The following is a 21,347-nucleotide window of genomic DNA, read 5'->3' as shown; positions in this document are numbered from 1 at the left end:
TCTGTCTGATATTTTTCTTGGTCTTCCAGATCTTGCTTTAACTTCCACTGTTCCTGATGACTGCCATTTCTTAATTACATTCCGAGCAGAGGATATTGACATCTGAAAACGCTTTTCTATCTTCTTATAGCCTTTTCCAGCTTTGTGAGCGTCAACTATTTTCAGTTTCAGTTTTCTAGACTACTGCTTAGAAGATCCCATGGTGCTGATTGTTGGGGCAAGGTCAGATGAGTCTGGGCATTTAAAACCTTTAAGATTGACATCACCTGGTCTTCCCAGATGATGATTGAGAACAATCCATGACATTGGCAGGTCTCAGCCTTGCAAAGGGGGCAGTGCATGCTATAAATTCTGCAGGGTGCCCAAACTTTTGCAGACGCCATTGTTTTGTTTTCTGTTATTTTGAAAGTGTAAATGATGGAAATAAAATCTAACTTTTGTTGACATATTATAAGAATGTCTAATCTGTAATTTGATGCCTTTTGGAGATTTTTCCATCTTTCCTTGGCTTCTTTATGCACATTAATACACATTTTTACCTGGGGTGCCCAAACTTTCGATCCCCACTGTATATGCAGACTACCAACCACTGCACCCTGTACATTGGGCTGTATATGACATACTCCTGACCACTGCACCCTGTACACTGGGCCGTATATGAGGTACTACTGATCACTACACCCCGTACACTGGGCCGTATATGAGGAACTACTGACCACTGCACCCTGGGCAGTATATGACGCACCCCCGACCACTGTACCCTGGGCTGTATATGACATACTCCTGACCACTGCACCCTGGGCAGTATATGACATACTCCTGACCACTGCACCCTGGGCTGTATATGACGTACCCCCGACCACTGTACCCTGGGCTGTATATGACGTACCCCCGACCACTGTACCCTGGGCTGTATATGACATACTCCTGACCACTGCACCCTGGGCTGTATAGGACATACTCCTGACCACTGCACCCTGGGCAGTATATGACATACTCCTGACCACTGCACCCTGGGCTGTATAGGACATACTCCTGACCACTGCACCACGTTACCATATACACAGCCCGGTGTCTGGTGTTTAAAGCCCCTCCCACTGTAAACCCAATCTGCCCAAGCTTGAACCCCCCCCCCCCCCAGCACTGATTGGAGACCAGGAAAGAAGTAGGGTTACCACCTCATCCCTTTAATCCAGGACACACAGTAATTACACAGCAGGATCTGTGGCTGATGAAGGTGATATATAATAAACTCACTCAGTGCCTGATGTGTATTATATTATCCTCACATCCTGTGTAATCATTATGTGTCCTGGATTAAAGGGGGCAACCCTACCTAGATGTCAGGTGTCCACCCCCCCATTGTAAACCTGCACAACCCCCCACTACTCCGCGCTGACTATACAGCCTATGATAGGGCTCCGGTGAGGCCCCTGTGGCCGGAATGACTGCTGTCTGGGGTCACTGCCCTACAGGGAAAAGCTCCCAGGATATGGCGGGAAACCCCTCATCCTCCAGCTGTTCCTCACGCTGCGCGCCCCCGACACACCCCGCGCGCCGCCGCCTCTTGTTTTGATTTTTTTTTTCTTCCCAGAGAAGGAAGGTGTGTGGTGTGTCTTCTACGTCATATGGGCAGCCCGCCGCTGATTGGCTGCTGGCGCCTCACCAGACACGCATGTTGTTTTGGGTCGGGGCCGGTGCGGCTCCCCCTCCTCCTCTGTCTGATTCACTGGGGGGGGAGGGAACGGGGCAGAGGAGGACACAGCGCACAGATCTACCTGGGGGCGGGAGGAGCCGCACTTCACCCCACTGGACCCATATTTATAGAAGAGCTCACAGGAGACACCGGAGGAGCTACGTGTACTACTCACCGCCTGGACACCGACCCACCTGTGCTGACCGGTGAGACATACTGTCATAGATGTGTATTAGTGTGCTGCCATAGGCATTGTACTGCTGTACATGGTGGGGTGCTGGGATGGTGGCTCTGTGTTGCCATGTGTCTGGTTGGTGATCTATCTGGGGGGGTGTACAGTCCTGTATCGGTGTCCTAGTTTGGGGGGGGGGTCATGTTACTGTTATGTTGGAATCTCATGCTGGGGGGGGGGGGGACATTTTACTGCTGTACATGGTGGGGTGCCATAGGGATGGAATGGGCACTGTACTGCTGTACATGGTGGGGTGCCATAGGGATGGAATGGGCACTGTACTGCTGTACATGGTGGGGTGCCATAGGGATGGAATGGGCATTGTACTGCTGTATATGGTGGGGTGCCATAGGGATGGAATGGGCACTGTACTGCTGTATATGGTGGTGTGACTGCTGGAATGGGCACTGTGCTGCCATATGTCTGTATAGTCATCTATCTGGAAAGGGGGGGGGGGTACTGATTTAACTGTTTGAGGCTATGAGGGGTCTCCTGCCCCATTGCTATCTATGGTGGGGTGCATTGCTTGGAATGGGCACTGTGCTGCCAAATGTTTACACTGTGATGTATCTGGAAAGAAGGTTTAGTGTCATAGCTGTACTGTTGCTATAGTGTAAGGGGTGGCATACTAGGCCCCAGTACTGGGTATGGTGGGGTGCAGTGCATTGCCATGTTGGGATGCTGCCATACGGCTGAGGGAATGTTCTATTTGGAAGGTGGTTGTTCTGTTATATAGCTGTAATTTTTTTTTTTTGGGGGGGGGGGGGGGGAGGGTTGCTGCCACATTGGAATGGTGGGGTACAGTATATTTGGCAGGGGGAGGGGGTGCTGCCACATTGGAATGGTGGGGTACAGTGCATTTGGCAGGGATGGGGGGGGGGGGGAGTTGTACTGTCGTATAACTGTACTGTAGGGGGGAGGGGTCATGTTAGTGTTGTGTTGGAACAATAACAATGTTGGGGGGCTTTGTACTGCCAGGTTGGCCTGGTGGCATTGCTGGTATGGGCTGTATGCTGCCATATGTGTGGAGGGTGATCCATTTGGCAGGGATTTTGGGGGGGGGGGGGGTTGGGGATTGTACTGTCGTATAACTGTACTGGTACTATGGGGGGGTCATGTTAGTGTTTTGTTGGAATAATGACAATGTGGGGGGCTTTGTACTGCCAGGTTGGCCTGGTGGCATTGCTGGTATGGGCTCTATGCTGCCATATGTGTGGAGGGTGATCCATTTGGCAGGGATTTTGGGGGGGGGGGGGTTGGGGATTGTACTGTCGTATAACTGTACTGGTACTATGGGGGGGTCATGTTAGTGTTGTGTTGGAATAATGACAATGTGGGGGGCTTTGTACTGCCAGGTTGGCCTGGTGGCATTGCTGGTATGGGCTCTATGCTGCCATATGTGTGGAGGGTGATCCATTTGGCAGGGATTTTGGGGGGGGGGGGGTTGGGGATTGTACTGTCGTATAACGGTACTGGTACTATACTGGGGGGGGAGTCATGTTAGTGTTGTGTTGTAATAATGACAAGGTGGGGGGCATTGTACTGCCAGGTTGGGCTGGTGGCATTGTTGGTATGGGCTCTATGCTGCCATATGGCTAGTCGGTGATATCACTGGGAATGATTGTATGGGACATTGTTGGACAAGTACAATACAGCTGGGCTGCTGCTATAGCCTGGGGGTAAGGGGTTGTTGTACCGCCATACTGTTGTATTATATACACTGCCATGCTGAGATCTGTACTTTTCATACACATATCAGAACCTGTAGAAGCCAATGATCTTTGTTGGCCCTGGCCTCCCCATTAGATGGGGGACTACAACTATCAGCCTTCCCTGACATCATCTGAGCAGTGATAGTTGCCTGACAGCGGGGGTCATTCTCTGGTCCATGGCCTACTTACCCCAAACTGAGATTAGCTGAGACCTAATTGGCTGCCCTGTGTGGCACACATCACTGCTTCAATAAGAAGTCACTCCCATGGTGGTTGATATGGCTGAAGGTAAAGCCGGCACTAAGTGGCTTATAGGCGGATGAGGGCAAAGCTTCATTCAGAACCGGCTTTGGGTCATGATTTATGACAAATCTGCAGCCAGTGAGGTCTACAACTGGCTGGCAGGTACAGGCATGTACCAGATAGAGGTTTCCCCTGATATCATTTGGGTTTACCCTGATTGGCGTAAAAAGGGACGCTGGAGCAAAAAGCTTACTATCAGTAATCCGGTGCTCAGTCTTTTCCTCCAGCATGTAGCGGGTGGATAATATACACTGCACTTTGCTTGATTTAAAGGAGACTGAGGAGGCGGAAAACCTCCATGGAACTCTATGCTTCCAGCAGGACAGTGTTAAGGTTTGGAGGGGGCTGGGTAAGGAATGACACATACCCCAGGACACAGTGTACAGCAGACTACAGGACTCCTTTGTTCCATGCCATAGAGACACAATACAGTCATTGCTGTACATACAGGGGGGGGGTTATTGTATAGTCACGGCCTGCACATATCAGAGTTTATAAAGCAATGATTTGAGTCCAGTGTCTGGGGAGAACAGTCAGCACACGGCTTCTTTAATCCTCCATTGATAGCAATGAATGGAGTTTGCTGTCACAGTGCAGAGATCCCAGTAATGGAAGCTATTGATTATCCAGTCTTCCGGAGATTCATATCACTGAATGACTTCACAAACTATGACGCGGGGGGAGGGGGGAGTTTGGTCATTCATGAATAGTCCGATGAAGACGTGGATATGACGAGCTATCCCAGGTTTGCTAAACATTTACCTTTTATAAGCATTTAGTCAGATCCTCATTAACCTTGACTAACCCATGTAATATAATCATAACAATTCTAGGCTAATAAACATAGAGGCCTGCTCTAATAATATTCGTTTGTAAAAGTTTGGGGTCCTCCAGAAGAAGTGGTGGAGTTGAAGGTCGTTTCCCGCACACACAGCACAGCGCTTGTCCTGTCTAGGTATCAAACCGAAATAAAAATGGCAGATACCTCTGTTCAAGTAATACTAAAGTCTCAGAAATGTTTATTACAGATGCATACCTGTTAATTATTGTTTATAACAAGACCAGCAAACACTCACATTTAATTCATTTAACTGACACAACTTCCAGCTTCCTCTGTGCTGCTTCCCTGAACTTCCAGTTGGGGAGCACACACTCTAAATGAAAAATGAGTCTTCTGATTCCCTCCCTCATGACTATATTATAAAGGGTTTGTGTAGCACCAGCCATTTGCATAATGCTTTACAGAATAGATTGAGACAATACAGTTCAATACAAGAGGAATCAGAGGGCCCTGCTCCTTAGAGTTTACTATCCAAAAGGAACGGTCAAGTGACTACATGTCCCATCATCCAGAGCACCATTGTGCATGTGTCCTTGTTTCTAATCCTCTGGGCTGCCTGCGTGTATCCAGCACAGATGGCAGCTGCAATATTCTCCATAGGACCCTACAGGCCAAGGAGCCATCCTACAACAAAAATTGGCACCAGCGATTGGGGGATCAGGTGATAAGAGAGAGTATCAAGTAACCATTTCAGATGAATCAGACATATTGTAAAGCCTCGTACACACGTACTGATCGTCGGCCGAACGATCGGCCGTCTTTTGTCCAGGGCTGTCGTGTCTGTTGAAAACTGCAAAAGACTGCACGTGAATTTTGTTGGCCAACAACAGCCGACTGCAGAAGTGATGTCATGTGATGGTTAACTTTCCGTGTCTTTTTTCTTCTCTGAGCATGCCCAGTCTTGCAAATCTGCTGTCTGTCGGCCGAAATCTGTACTGACTGGCGAACAATCGGCCGTTCTGGTGTTGGCCAAAAAAAATTTTAATGCCTGCACGACAGATTCTGTTCGGCCGAAAATGCGCTGTCGGCTGTCGGAAGCATCATACTAACAAGCCTACAATCGGCCGATCGATTACGGCCGACAATCGGTACGTGTGTACGGGGCATAAGGCCTATCTTCAACACCTTATCCTCTTTCTGTTCATGTAAGACGTGTGTGTGTGTGTAGAGGGGGGCCCTTAGGGTCCACATGCTGCACATATGCGTTCATGGGGTGGCTGAGGTTTCTGTGCTGCCAGCACTGACTGAGCTGTCAGATAACTCCTGGTTTCAGTTTGTGATCTGAAGCTGGTGGGACACACTCCTGATCATGTGACAACCAATAACAGATCAGGTGATCAGAAAGTTCTCCCTGCCTTCTTGCAATAAGATCTAGTTGATGGGCCAATGGGAGGGGCTGGGAAGAGGGTAAAGTGGTTGTAAACCCTCACCATTACCACCCCTGACACTACACCAGTAGTTGGGGTGGTAAAAACATGTCTCAAATATGGTGTTTACCGCCGCCTAAAGTGCAAATATAAATGAGCCCTTACTGTACCGAGGCCCCTATAAAGTTTCCATCCTGTGAGTTAAGGCCCGTACACGCGTACCGATTGTCGGCCGTAAATATTCGGCCAATGTCCGATCGGCCGATTGTCGGCTTGTTAGTATGATGCTTCTGACAGCCGACTGCGACTTTTCGGCCGAACAAAATCTGGTGTGCATGCTATAAAATTTTTGTAGGCCAACAAAGAACGGCCAATTGTTCGTCAGTCAGTACAGATTTCGGCCGACAAAAAGCAGATGAGCAAGACTGGGCATGCTCAGAGAAGAAAAAACACACGGAAAGTAGACCAGAACATGACATCACTTCTGAAGTTGGTTATTGTTGGCCGACAAAATTAGTGTGCAGTCTAGAGCACGTTTCAACCAACACGACAGCACTGGACAAAAGACGGCCAATCGTTCGGCCGACAATCTGTGCGTGTGTACGGGCATTAGCTGCACTTTGCCATACACTTTCTGAAAGCACACCAAATCTCCTGCATTCAGAAGTTTTGGTGCGCTTTCAGATAGCACACCAAACCCGAAGAGTAAAATAGAAGTGCGCATTCCTGGTTTGAGGTTGAGCGGCACAGGTAGAGCACCCCTGTGCTAGGGTTTCACTGCTGTCTGTGAGGACCACAGGATGTTGTTGGTGGAAGGAGGAATTTCTTTTTTGATTCTTGTTCTAATAAAACACCCCCAATGTTAAGGGAAATCGCTCAGAAAAGTTCCACTTTAACTTTATTTTAGGTGATCTAGAGCGTACATTTATATATTTTATTTTGCTTATATATTGTTTTTCTTTCTTCTTTCCAACAGCTACCTCTTAAACAAATGCCAAGACTCGAGGAGCACTGCTGGAGTTGCTCTTGCGCCAGAGGGAGAGACAAGAACGGCCCAAAGATAAGCATTTGGCTTGCCCGTAGAATTGGAGAAGTCATGTCCTCCCTAAACTCCCTTATTACTTTGGCCTACAGCACCTTAGCCAGCAACGAAGGGCGCAGTTTGATCCGGAGAAGTGTGGTCCTCTTTACTGTTGGCGTTTTTCTTGCCTTGGTGCTTAATCTCCTCCAGGTCCAGAGGAATGTGACACTATTTCCTGAAGAGGTCATCGCCACAATATTTTCCTCTGCATGGTGGGTGCCTCCTTGCTGTGGCACTGCAGCTGGTAAGTATTACATCAAAGTCACAGCTGGAGAGGCTGTAGTGTATTACTGGTGATACGATTGGTAGATAAAATTGTTTGTGTTCAGTGTTGGAGATCTTCCTACTAGGTTCTACAGGAGTAAGGGTCCTTTCGCACGGGCAGTCCGTATGTCTGTTTTTCATCCCATTTTTTTTTTTTTTTTTGCGGATGAAAAACTGACATAATGCATGTCAATGGGATTGCGGATGTCAGTGGATGACCATCCGCGGACATCCGATTTGCGTCCTTTCCTATCAGTTCCATTTTTTTTTTTTAACTGAAGAGAACCCTATTTTTCTTCCGTTTTAAAAAACGGAACAGATGCAAAAACGGATGTCAGCGGTGTCAACCGCTGACATCCGCAATCCCATTGACATACATTATCTCCGTTTATCGTCCGCAAACGGTTGGGATGATAAACGGACATTACGGACCGGTCGTCCATGTCCGTAAAAAAAAAAAAAAAAAAAAAAGTGCCGGAATAGATCAAAAAAACGGTCCGCCCCGTGTGAAAGTACCCTTAGAGCAACTCGCCAGGTAAATTGAGCTTGCTTGATAATAAAAATTGACTACACATTTACATGTAGAATTTTTTTTTTTTTTCGTCCTTATGTTTATTGACTTTTGACGCAAGGTGATTCTTCTGCAGTTCTGCAAGGAACGGGATTCTGTCCAATAGTATCTGAAAGCATTTTTAACCTAAGATCGGATTGTATGATGCTAGACTTGATTTATAAAGGCACGGAGACAGGAGAGCGGAGGTCCTGCCCATAGAAGCTAGATTTCAGCTGTCACTTTTCTAAGTTAAAGCAGAAGTAAACCCATCAATTTAACAGTTGTAACAGCAGTAACATTCCTGGAACATGCTGGGAATATAACTGTCACATTTACTTGTGTCCGTATTCCGTAACTAAACTGTCAAACCATCCAATGGCTGGTATCCTAGCTGATCACATGTGCAGCATTTATGACAGTTAAAGACTAAACAGAGGCCAAGATGGCAGCTCCCTTGGCTGAAAACAATAGGAGGGTTTACTTCCACTTCAAAGCAGTTCTTAGAAAACAAAAATAAATTAAAAGTTAGCAGCCACAAATACGGTAGCTGCTGGCTTAAAAAAAAAAAAAAGACACTTATCTTTCGAAGGATTCAATACTTTATTGTCCTCACCTGGGCCAGTTCTTTGCCAGTCTTCAAATCCCTGCTATGTTTACTAAGGGAAGCCGGCTGTGACTCCTTGCTCCTTGTGGCTTCACAGCAGGCTTCCTGCTATGCAAGCGCACGGTGTGCTTTGCAAAAGGGCCCCCAACCTTCTGATGTGTGGTGCATCCCAGAAGATTGCAAGGGGGCGATAGCCTCCACTCTGATCACCTAGGCAGTCAAAGCGGAAGTGGGTACCTGCTAAAACCAGGTACTCGCTCCCTAAAAAAGGGGGAAAAAAAAACTCAAAGTGCGAAAGGAGAGGGAGGGAGGAGATGACGCAGAACTTCCCTTTTTAGGGTGAGGTTCTGCTTTAAAAAGATTATATACAGCCCGATGGCAACACCAAATGCTCTGGATTTTGGGCATCTCTTGCAATGGTTTTACTGTTTCTGACTTCTTTATACTAGTGTAAAGAGAGAATTTTTTTCAACTTATTAGAAGATCTTTGTGCCAGTTGGGCTGATCAATAGAGAAAAGTACCAGAGGTGTGCTGCTACTGCAGGGCAAGAACCATGACAGGCTCTCTTGTCAAACTCTTGGTGGCTTGTCTAATGTTAGTCATACACAAGTAGATTTTCTCTCATTTAGCCCATAGCCTGAATAAGACAATCATTTGATGTTTTACAGCATGGACGGAGAAATCCCCACTGCCGTCTCTTGAATTCAGACAGTTGTGATGTATGTCAAACAGCAACTGCATGGCCAATCATTTTGCACCTGGCGAAGATTGATTTGCAGTCACTGTTTGGCTGAAAATTTTCCACCTGGCTCCTTCAATTTTTTTTTAAGTTTGTTTAGCTAGGTGGTGCCAGCATGGCCAACCCACTGCTCGAACTTTGCCCATTTTAGGGATCAACTGTACACCCACATCAGTCCCAGCCCTGAATGAGCTTACTGTCTAAAGTCCCTATCTCACCTGCATACATACAGTACATACACACACATACTAGGGCCAGTTTGGGGAAAAAAGCCAATTAACATTTCAGCATGTTTATGTAGTGTAAGAGGAAACCCACACAAGCACGGGAAGGATATGCAAACTACATAAGGATAGTGTCCTGACTGGGATTTTAACCGGGAACCCCAGTGTTGCAAGGCTACTGTGAGCCACTGTGTGCTGCCCCTGTTTTTAATGCAGTTTTGCCCTGTGTGCATCAGCCATGCTGTATGCATGTATAATGCCATTCCAAAATATACATCACTGATTGGTCCTAGAGTCAGCTATGTGGCTGTCCCTGGGATCATTGATCCCCCCTTTGAATAACACTGCATTCCATTCACATGCTCTGCACTAATAAGTGCCAAGTGAAAACATAATGAATACATTGTTTTCTCTGAAATTCTGGTGTGTATCAGATGCAAGTGGTCTCTGTAAGATCTGCATTGCTCAGTTTATGGACCGCTAACCTGCATTGTTGGTAACATGATTTTGTTACTTTGTACAGTCAGTGTAGTCTCAGTCATATATGTGTTTTTTTTATTAATAACAACTTGGTATGAAGCACCTGCATGAGAATCCTCAGATAGAAGCTGACATTTTCTTAACTTCCAGAATTCATGCTTGTAGTAGAACAGCCAAGTGTATTTTTTTTTTTTTTTAGGATATCACTACTATAAAGCAGCAGGTTTTTGCTTTAGGGCCCTTTCACACGGGCGGTCCGTATGTCCGTTTTTGCGGATGAAAAATGGACATAATGCATGTCAATGGGATTGCGGATGACCATCCGCTGACATCCGATTTGCGTCATTTCCTATCAGTTCGGTTTTTTGGAATGGAAGAGAACCCTATTTTTCTTCCGTTTTAAAAAAAAGGAACGAACGCAAAAACGGATGTCAGCGGTACCATCCGCTGACATTCACAATCCCATTGACTTACATTATCTCCGTTTTATCATCCGCAAATGGATGGGATGATAAACGGACATACGGACCAGATGACACAAGTGTCATCCGTGTCCATAAAAAAAAAAAAAGTGCCGGATCGGATCAAAAAACGGTCCGCCCCGTGTAAAGGACCCTTAGGAGTCTGAGGCTGCCAGATTCTGAGGCTCCTCACACAGAAATGTTGTCTTGTGACAGGTGCCCTTTATAATTGAGTCAGATTATATATTAGAGTGAGCAGGCCCTCTATAAAGCAGCTGTATCTGTACTAGTATGGTATTGCTCATTCACACCAGCCTGCGTAGAACATGTGTGCCGGTGTACGTTGTGAAGGGGTGCAATATTTATACTTTAAGTGTCACACACGGACAGATCTGTGCAGGTCGGCATAGATCAACAGACGCGGTGTCAACGAACCCGGATTAAATTTTTACAATTATAGCTTGTTGTCTCCAGTGATGACTTGTCATATTTGATTATTACAGTAACATTTTATTCCTTATATAATAATACATATCAATTGCTAAATCAAGAGTGATTCATTAAACATCCTTTTACCTTTTTTAATCTGTATTCAGCTTGCACCCTAGGGCAGTAATCAGGCTGAAACTCAATATAAGGATTAGAGCTGCTGCTCCTCTTGACTGCAGACGTCTGCTTGGCATACTTTAGATAGCACAGGAAATGTTGTAAGCTCTGAGCGCTGTGATTGGCCGTCCCCTGAACTGGTGAGCTGCATGCCTCAGACCTCATTGGCTTTTGCGTTTAACATGCCACTACTGGGAAAGTGAAAATAAGGAAGTGATCATAGAAGGAGAATTATTTGCCTGCCAGCACTGCCATAAATATCTCTAGAGACACCGAAAGTGAAAAATAAGATGTCTGAAAACTTTTTTTTTTTTTTTTTTCTATTTGCTTGCTTCATGTTTTAATGTGTTAAATAGAGTAAATAAAAGTATAGTATTAAAGTACATAAAACTATGAGTCTTATGAAAATTAGTTTCATATTGATTCATCTGTTTTATATGTAGATTCCATATTGAGGACAGAGATAATTAAATTTTAATTTAAACCTCTAAAATGTGAGGCTGAGGAAAGCATATGGCATGCAGATCAGCAGTTTAAATAAAATAACAGTCACTCTGAGGTTGGTTGCATTCAGATTTGTTTGTACTGGTCTCAATAAAGTAAAGCTGTCATCCAAAAAAAAAACAAAAAAAACTTTGAGGCGTGCCTGCCTGTCAATCATTCAAATGAGGCCATGTACCAGGCCAACCTCCTTTGTAGATGGAGGATATTATGATGCAGATTTTCTCAGTCACTTTCCGTGTAAAATATTATTGAGAGTGACAAAGAGATCCTATAAAGAGAATCTAGTTTGTTTTTTAAAAAAGTGCAATTTTGCTGCCTGTGGATATGAAGTGTGGGCAGCTGTAGGGGAGAAGGTAGAAGGGGGCATGCTCTCTCACAGCAAGGAGTTGCTTGAGTTTTACTAGAGCAAACTTTTTGGCGGCATTTGGGGAAGCAAGAATCCATTAAGGCTTAGTTTCCACTATTGGGACTTGTTGTGCGACTTGACACATGTCAAGTCGCACAGTAAGTCAAAAGGCATTCATTTCAATTTGGCCCGTTTTCACTGCCGCGACTTGAGTTCTTGCACTACTTTTGGGCCGACTTCAGTGCGACCTCCTTCTATAATGAGGGACAAGTCTCACTGAAAGCCGCAAACAACTTTCACTACGAAGTCGCACTAGAAGTAGCACGACTTCGTAGCCGCGATAGTGTAAACGGAGCCTAAACCAGCTACAGTTATGTGCACTCGCCTCTGAAATCTTTAATAGCAATCTCTTTTCTATAAAAGTAAACCCAGTCACTAAAAATGTTAATTCATTTTTTTTTAAAGTCCTTTTCAATCTTTTAAAATCTGCAACTTTTATTAAAATATTATCTGATGATTCTTCCATGAAGGTCCTCGTTCAGGTACATTTGCTCTCCCTCTTTGTCACCGTCACATGTTTCTCTGTTGTCACTGAGCAATGGCATCTAGCTACTACTGGAGTAAATGTACATAGACAGAAACCAGCTGCAGGAGATCATCAGCAATGAGATATGAATAAAATATGAAAAGTCCCATAAAAACAATTATATTTGGGGAATTCATCTTTTTTTTCTGAAACATATGTACATAAAAACATGTACATTTTGGACCCTAAAGACTTTTCTTAATTGTGTGTCTTCATGCCATTAACAGAAGTGATAATTAGAAAGTTCTGGAGCATATATTTAAGGTTTATTTTTTTCTTTTCCAGCTGTTGTTGGCCTTCTCTATCCTTGCATCGACAGCCGTCTTGGAGAACCACACAAGTTCAAGAGAGAATGGGCCAGCGTCATGAGATGTATAGCAGTCTTTGTCGGCATTAATCATGCTAGTGCAGTATCCTTTTACCTACGTTGAAAGTATGAACATTAAGCATGGTTTAAATGTTGGGAAGAGCTGGTTTGTATGTCTACATTTTATACACTCATGTTACAACATGGATGCATAGATTAGGACACTTATCAGGTTTTATGGTTACATAATTTGTGTTTGAAAAAAAAGTCCTTTTTATTCAACAAAAGGGGGGGGGGGGAGAATACATTGAAAACCTCCTATATACAGAACCCAACACCAACAGTTGATCCAGAGGCAGGCTTAAAAACTCTTTTATAATGTAAGGTCAAATTTGCTTCAACAGGGGGAAAGAAATCCTTCCTGATCCCCTAAATCAGGGGTGTCAAACTCCACTTCATCACGGGCTGCATCAGCAATATCGTTGTCCTCAAAGGGCTGGTTGTATTTGAAAAACTAAATGTCCAGTGCACCCCCCCCCCCCCACATAAGATGCCAAACCTCCCTTGCCCCCCACTTACCTGCTGCCTGTAAGAAGCTGGAGTAGGAGCTGGGAAGCAGGAGCAGGGCCTGGAGGAGAACCAGAGGGGGACGGGAGACCGCTGCCTGATTCTGCTGAATGCTGAGACCAGGGGAAGCAGAGACGAGAGGGTGCGGTGGCTGCACAAAGAGGCGCAAGATCTGTAGGAAGAGTTCTGTCCTCCTCTGCTTCCGATTGCTGAGACAAGGTGGGGGAGGACATGAAGGGGTTGCCCCAGCTGCAGGAGAAGTGCAAGTGCCACGTTCAGCACCTTTTTTATTTTAAATTTAGAATTCATAACTTTTATAAGTGTTCCTTCCCTAAATTGCACTAATATGGCCCAGTGATTAATCAGATTTCTATGGGTGCAATGCAATCCCTGTAGGCTCTTGGTGGAAGACCTAATAGCCCAGTATGAGTTTTTCTGCAGCAAGCATGCTCAGGTTAGACAATAGAAGCTTGATGTTTCTTGATCTGTCATCTGTTCGCTAAATATAGGAAATATTTTTGGTGTGGTTTTGTGATATTATTTATTTTTTAAATATGAAACAAAATGTGTCTAGAATTAATGTATAGTAATCTGATAGTGAGTCCTTTCCTTAACACTCTACTCCACCAGAAACTCGATTTTGCTAATAACGTTCAGCTGTCACTAACACTAGCAGCCTTGTCTCTGGGCCTTTGGTGGACCTTTGACCGCTCACGCAGTGGTCTTGGACTTGGAATCACAATAGCCTTTCTTGCAACACTCATAACACAGTTTCTTGTATACAACGGAGTGTACCAGTAAGTATCCTCTATATTGCAACTTTTATATCATTTTGGTGTGTTAAATCATGTTGGCACTGTTTTGCAATGGTGTGCATCTGTTCCAAAAAGAAAAAAAAGAAAAATCTCAGAGTATCCCAAACATAAAAGCACCCTTATACTGAATCTACCCTCTCATCCTGACGCTGTTTCTCATCAACCTCTGAAATCAGCCCTTAATTTTTAACAACCCAAACTACAATCCTGTGTTTATTGTTAATGGTGCAAATAAGGTAGCAGTAAAATGTTTGCTTTATTACAGCCCAGGCCTGCGTATTGTCGAATCCTGTGCAATTTGACTTTACTTACTTACAACATTTTCCTTGTGTGTTTTCAGGTATACCTCGCCAGACTTTCTGTACATCCGTTCCTGGCTACCTTGCATATTCTTCTCTGGAGGCGTGACTGTTGGAAATATAGGACGACAACTAGCAATGGTAAATACCATTTTTTTTTTTTTTTTTTTTCTTTAGTTCTTGCAAGTTTTGTAAAAGAAAAGAAAAGGTATGGCCAGAGCTCTTTTGGCCATACTTCTTCTGAGTCACGAGTACCCCCCTTTTTTTTCTGATGACCCAGATTCAGCCAACAATGGGCTAAAGTTTGCTGTAGGCTGACATTACAGTGTCGTTCCAGGCTCTACAGAGATCCTGAGCCAGATACCTGACCAACAGCTGACTCAGCCTCTCAGTATTCTGCTGAGACCCTGAGCCAACTGCTCCCGTCCCCTCCACAGCCCAGCGCTCCAGTAAGTACTGGAGCGGCAGAGCAAAGAGCAGTGACAAAGTCCTCGTTCAGAGGGGACCCAGGAACTGAGTAAAGGTCTTTGACCACTCATTTCTCAATGTAGATCCAGTGGGGGACAGCTGCAGCATCAATCCCATCTAGGTAAATACAGTATGTGTTTATTTTCTCTTCATTCATTGAAGGAAACACAGCTCCTGATCTTCTTAATCATTACGTTATACTGCCCCCTACAGGAGTAGAACACTTGGCAGAAAAGGTCTGGCTATGCCTATGGGCAGTCCCAGGGGGTGCTCAGTTTTATTTATTATTTTTTTTGTTCTGCCTAGTCTGGAATAAGGACCTAGTTTCCTGCTGTGATCTCTGGTCCTGGCAATTTTTTTCCTATTTAGATAGATTTTTTTTATGTTGTTTTTTTTTTTTCCCTGTGAGATCTACAATCAAATGGCATACTGGGCGACGGGCTGGGTATTCTAAATTCAGTGGTCACTCCAGTCTGGCCAGCAGGCGCGCGCGCGCAGGTCTGCCGCGACATAGCTCTACCAGATGGGGGCTGGCCTGCGAGTTGAACGCCTCGTGAGGTCGCATACGTCCAGGTCTCGAATCGCAACGTTCCTCCTGGCCAACAGCCCCCCCCCCATTTCGATGGAGAGGAGGTTCTCTCTGGAGTGGTGCCCACCTGGTTTCTGGTATGGTAAGTACCTGCCCCTCTCCCCCTGGAGGGTTTTGGGGTGGATGTGGGCCCCTCCTTCCCGTTAGGCACCACCCACCTCATCGGTCTGGTGGTCCCTGTGCACCATCTTGCCCCCCAACCCCCCCCTCCTTTACTTGCGCTGGAGCTGTGGGGTGACCTGGTCCACCTTCTGGGGTGGGGGCCAGGTGCTGTGCTGGCGATGGGGGTGGGGGGGTGCCCCTTAGCAGTGTTTTACACCTTTTTTTTGTGTGGTCCCCTTATTGACTCATGGAGCCTTTGGAGCACATTACCCCGCCTCATTCCCTCAGAGGCTGCGGGGCCCTCCGAGTCCCACCCATCCATTGATGCACTGACTGTAGTCCTGGAGTCCTTTGTGTCTCGGGTGGAGGTGTTTTTTTTTTTTTAGGCGACAGGCTAACAAAAAGCACCCCTGCCATCCCCTGCATCATCGGTTTCCTCAGATACTGAATCTAATTCGGCCGTGAGGATGATTCCTCCACTCCTGTAGCCGCTCACGAAAAGGCGCAGGTGGATTCACTGATTGTATTTGTGCATGAGACCTTGAAAATGGAGGATGCAGCTGAAGCTGCGATGGAGGCGTTGGTACCCTTTGGCACTCACAAGCTCACCAGAGCGGCAAAGGGGCTTCTTTTTCCTGCCTATATCTAAAGTGTGGGAACAGCCAAAACGTCCCCTTGTGGTCCCTTAGCAATTTGCTATGCAGTACCCCTATTAGGAATCCCTTTTAAATAAAGTGGACTGTTCCACCGGTGGTGGACCCTCCGGTCTCCAGACTGACCAAGGCAACCATGATTCCGGTTGAGGAGTCCCCAGCTTTTAAGGACTCGGCTGACAGGAAGGCAGAGGCTTTGGCCCGCAATATCTACATTGTGGCTATTTCGGCACTGAGGGCGGTATTCACCATTGCCCTGGTGTCGCAAACTCTGACCGAGTGGGCTAAACTTTTACATCGTGACCTGGCAGGGGGAGTAGCTCCCCCCTGCCTTTGCTGAGCTGACAAATTAGTTGGTTCAGGGGCTGCAGTTTATCTGTGATGCCTCTTTGGATGCGGCCTGGTCGCTAGGCTCTCTGTTTTAGCAGTGGTCCTTCTGCGTATTTTTTGGCTCAAATGCTGGTCTGCAGACCAGACTTCTAAAAGGGCATTGACTGATCTTCCCTTTCAAGGAGATCGGCTGTTTTTGGAATATCTTTTAAGGGTCTCGCGGAGGGGGGAGAGAGTACCTTTCTTTCGCAGGCTAGTAAGGGCAAGAATCCTCGTCGTAGACGTGGGCCATCTTTCTCGGCTCCTAAGAAGTTTTTTTTTCTTCCCTCAGGAGCGACTGACAAGGGATCAAAGCCTTTCAGGGCCTCCTCTGGATCCAAGCTAACTTGGACTGGCCAGTCGAGAGCAGGCTTCTCCAGACCTGCGGACAAGGCTCATTTAGTATGAAGGTGCGCCCTCACCCGTAATGGGGGTTGGGGGGAGTCTTCTCTGGATTAGAGACCTGTGGATTTCCCTGGTACAAGACGGGTAGGTCCGTGAAGTCATACGGTCCAGCTACAAGAGTTTCGCTCTTACACCCCGGCAAGGTTCTTTCTTTCCAACTTGCGCCTGTCCGCCCAGGGTCTGTTTGGGGCGGTGCAAGACCTGTTCCTTTAAGGGATGATTGTCCCGGTTCCGACATCGGAACATTTTTAAGGTTTTTACTCAAACCTGTTTACAGTTTCCAGGAAGAAAGGCAAGGTGCGCCCAATTCTGGACCGTAAGGCATTGACCTGCTTTGTGCGGGTGTAGACGTTCGAAATGGAGTCCATTTGCACGGTGGTGGCATCCCTGCATCAGGGGGATTTTCTTGCCTCTATCGACATCAAGGATGCTTACCTTCGCATTCCTATGTAGGCTGATCACCAGCGCTTCCTCCACTTTGCCAAGGGAGAGGAGCATTATCCGTTTGTGACGTTACCCTTCGGTCTCGCCTCTGCTCCTCCAGGTCTTCACAAAAGTGTTAGCCCTGGTGCTAGCATTGTTATTCCAACAGGGGATCGTGGTACTGGGCTACTTGGACTACCTCCTTTTGCAAGCGAAGTCTCCTACTGCTCTGGTGGAAAACCTGGAGCCGTAGGTTCCCGTGGCTCGGTCATGGGATCCATACGAACTCTGAGGGAGTTTGGCTGATTTCTGAATTTTTAGAAGTCTGCTATGATTCTGTCCACAAAGCTGGTCTATCTGGGTCTGACTCTGGACTCAGCCTTAGCCAAATTGCTCCTTCCTGTGGACAAACTGCAGGCTGCAATTCGTCTCCTACTATCCAGCAAATGGTCATCCCTCTGGACTTGCATGCGGCTGCTGGCCCTGATGGTGTCTACCTTCGAGGCAGTTCCGTTTACACAGTTCCATACGAGGTCCCTTCAAAGGGAGATTCTGGCCAAATGGGGCAGGAATCCATAGTCTCTGGACAATCAGATCCAGCTAAGCCAGGGAACGAAAGTCTCTGATATGGTGGCTTTGGTTGGGTAAATCCTTCTTCCCCTTGTATTGGACAGTGGTCACCATGGATGCCAGCCTGTCTGGCTGGGGAGGTGTCCTCGGCATAATTCTGCTTAGGGGATCTTGACGCTGGAAGAGTCCAGATTACCGATCAATGTCTTGGAGTGATCAGGCTGTGCCTGGAACATTGGACATCGTCTTCAGTGATGTCAAGTATGCATTCAATCGGACAATGCCATGGCCAGGGGTTTATTTGAATCACCAGGGGGGCACAAGAAGTGTCCTGGCGGTTCCGGAGGTAGCCGGCATTCTAAACTGGACAGTAAGGTTCATTCCAGCCCTCTCCGCTGTTTACATTTCCAAGGTGGAAACGGACAGGCGGATTACCTCAGTCGGCAGGCATTGAACCAAGGGAAGTTGTCCTTTCATCCAGAGGTGTTTTATCAGTTGTGTTTCCAGTAGGGCATCCCCGAGGTGGATCTGTTGGCGTCACAGAAAGGTGCAGAGGTTTGTGGCTCGGTCACAGGATCCTCTGGCGGACGCCCCAGATGCGCTGGTGGCCCCGTGGGGTCAGTATCATCTGATTTATGCTTTTCCCTGCTCTCAAGCTTCTGCCCAGACTTCTACACAGGATCGAGACAGAAGGGATTCTGGTCATCTTAAGGGCCCTGGACTCTCCCTGCCGGGCTCGGTACGCCGATCTGGTGTGGCTGGTCACCAACGTTCCTTGGAAGCTTCCTCTCAGGATGGATCTGCTGTCCCAAGGACCAATCTTCCATCCTGCTTTACAGTCACTGGCTTTGACAGCTTGGCTGTTGAATGCCAGGTGCTGATGGATAGAGGTTTGTCTAAGTCGGTGATTCCAACGCTGTTAAAAGCTAGGAAATCTATTTCTAGGAAGGTCTACCATTGTATGTGGAAGACGGATATTGCATGGTGTGATTCTCGAGTGTGAGCTCTTTTTTTCGGTGGCTCTGATCTTGACCTTCCTTCAAGGTGGGGGGGTTGAGCAAAAACGGCTTCGGTACTATCAAAAGTCAGGTGTCGGGCCTTAGCCGTCTTCTTTTAACAGCCCTTGGCAAAATACTCCTTGGTGCGTACTTTTCTTCAGGAAGTTAGGCACTTGATCCCCTCCAGTGCAGTCTCTGATGCCACCTTGAGATCTCACTTTGGTGGTCTCAGTCCTCCAGAAGCCTCCTTTTGAGAATCTTCAGGAGATTCCCCTTCTTGCGCTGTCCCAGTAGGTGGCCTTTTTGGGGGCTTTCACCTCTGAATCAGTCTTGATATCAGGTTTGGTGGGGTCCTGGACCAGGCTGTTAGGTCTAGCTGCAGGGAGGTTCAGGATCTGGCTATACTTTTATCTGGGATACCTGGATCTGAAGTCTTAATAGAAATGCATATTCATTAGCAAGTGAAACTATTTTTCCGTGCGTAGATTTTAGCTGTGTATTTAGCAGTTTGCTTGGAGTTTAGCTTTACGTAAATTGTTCTTACCTGTAGCAATGAGATCCAGCCTTTTTTAAAGAATATTTTATCATTTTAAAGCTATGTGCCACACCTAGCAATTTTTTCTCTTTAGGAAAGGTTCTAAAAAAAAAGCATAGATGCTGCCATTTTTACCTATTGTGGAAATGCTGTCATTGGGAATGAACATGCAGATATGTAGTTCAAACTTAATTTCCTGCCCACTTTTTCCAGGTCATCGAGTAAGATAACTCGAAGGCTGAGTTCACAACATATGTGAATTGGATGCAGGTTTCCCCGCATCTAATTCGCATGACAGGAGACTGTCATGTCACTGACTCAATGGAGCCGGTTCACAGAGCTCCAAGGCGGCCGTGGTCCGCACTTGAAAAGGGCCCTGTGTGTCTTTGGCTCCATTTCAGGTCCGAATTCAGGCAAAAAGTCAGACCTGGTTCGCACCTGAAACAGGAATGTACTGGACCCCCTGCTGCGAGCTGGGGCCGCAGCTAGTGTGAACCTGGCCTTAGACCGCAGGTTCAGAAAGATGACAACATGTGTATCACTTGGTGCAAATTTTCTTTACCTAAAAAGCAGCCTATTAACTAAATTGTTTTTTCATTGCAGGGCCCCACAGAAAAAGCACATGCCGATTAGCTGCATCTAAGAAAAGGCCATATTGTAGAAGAATCATGCTGATGTAAAAGCTTGCACTCTGTTACTGAGTAACAACCTGCGAACTTTCCACGTGCAAACACGTTTAAAAATGTGAAGCCTATTTTCTTCATCGTTTGATTACTACATTTTATGGTATGCAGGACTTTTTATTATTGCTCCATGGATTCTTACACCAGACCAGGACTTTGTTGGTGGAGCCAAAATGAGGAAAAAAGACTTCAGCGATGCATCTGCTCTTCCATGATTGATGCAGGTTTTGTTAATCTGTCACTTTAGAGGTAGATTTTCAAAGTGTTCTTTTGCATGGTGTAATAAGCTGTTTGCCAGCTTCAAGTACAACGTACCAGTATTATGAATTCATTCTAAGGTGATGAAATAGGACATGCCTATTACAAAGCTTTGCAACAACGTGTCCCATGAAAGCCTCACAAGTGCAAGGTGCTTAAATGGGAGAAGAAGATGAAGTGTAACTAAGTAGGAGTGTATTATTTATCTAAATGGTAAATAAGGCTGTGGGCAAAAAGTCAGAGATGCATCTAATGCCAGCCAGCCTCTGGGTCAACCTTAACTTAGCCAGGGATTGAAAAACTTTTTGTTCAAATTTTAAGATTGGCTAATGACAAACTATCCAAAATAAGAAGTATCCGACTTTGCCCTATAGCAAATAATTCAGATAACCTGATTATTCTCATCTTTTAAGCTGGTCTTGCAACCTTTTGGCTCTGTAGCTGCAGTGGACCTGCAAAACACAACATGCCTTCAATCCAAGGCCTTTTAGCAAAGTATCCGGAGTCTGTGTTAACTGTAGCAACCAATCAGATCCTTTCTTTCTCTGACAACAATTTATTTTGGGATGGAGGCTTTGAGAGTGATAGAAGGGCTGTAATGCAATTCCAGGAGAAAATGCTGCTCTGAGTGCTGATCACGTCTGAAGGCCTTGTTCAGATTACCAAGAATGAGCCTGTCTGAAAAGTTCTTAAGGCAGACTGTAGA

General features: G+C 46.1%; 1 protein-coding gene across 1 annotated transcript; it reads left to right on the top strand.

Annotated features, from left to right (window-relative positions):
* The first annotated feature begins 1,743 nt into the window (after nucleotides 1–1,743).
* Nucleotides 1,744–20,435, top strand: INSIG1 (insulin induced gene 1). Its single transcript, XM_082259280.1, has 6 exons — nucleotides 1,744–1,902; nucleotides 7,128–7,476; nucleotides 12,886–13,010; nucleotides 14,105–14,271; nucleotides 14,630–14,729; nucleotides 20,304–20,435. Exons 2-6 carry the CDS (start codon nucleotides 7,143–7,145, stop codon nucleotides 20,331–20,333), a joined length of 756 nt encoding a protein of 251 aa, XP_082115406.1. The 5' UTR covers nucleotides 1,744–1,902; nucleotides 7,128–7,142; the 3' UTR covers nucleotides 20,334–20,435.
* Nucleotides 20,436–21,347: the final 912 nt, after the last annotated feature.

The sequence above is a fragment of the Pelophylax lessonae genome (assembly GCF_965119305.1).
Source record: "Pelophylax lessonae genome assembly, chromosome: 5".
Classification (NCBI taxonomy): Eukaryota; Metazoa; Chordata; class Amphibia; order Anura; family Ranidae; genus Pelophylax; species Pelophylax lessonae.
The sequence above is the reverse complement of the archived record's forward strand: the minus strand, read 5'-3'. Positions and strand labels throughout refer to the sequence as shown.

Excerpts from the sequence above, each read along its gene's own strand:
- INSIG1 (XM_082259280.1), top strand. The coding sequence starts at position 7,143 with ATGCCAAGACTCGAGGAGCACTGCTGGAGTTGCTCTTGCGCCAGAGGG. Across the intron at positions 7,477-12,885 it reads TTGCTGTGGCACTGCAGCTG|CTGTTGTTGGCCTTCTCTAT; the intron begins GTAAGTATTACA and ends TTTCTTTTCCAG. Across the intron at positions 14,730-20,303 it reads TAGGACGACAACTAGCAATG|GGCCCCACAGAAAAAGCACA; the intron begins GTAAATACCATT and ends TTTTCATTGCAG.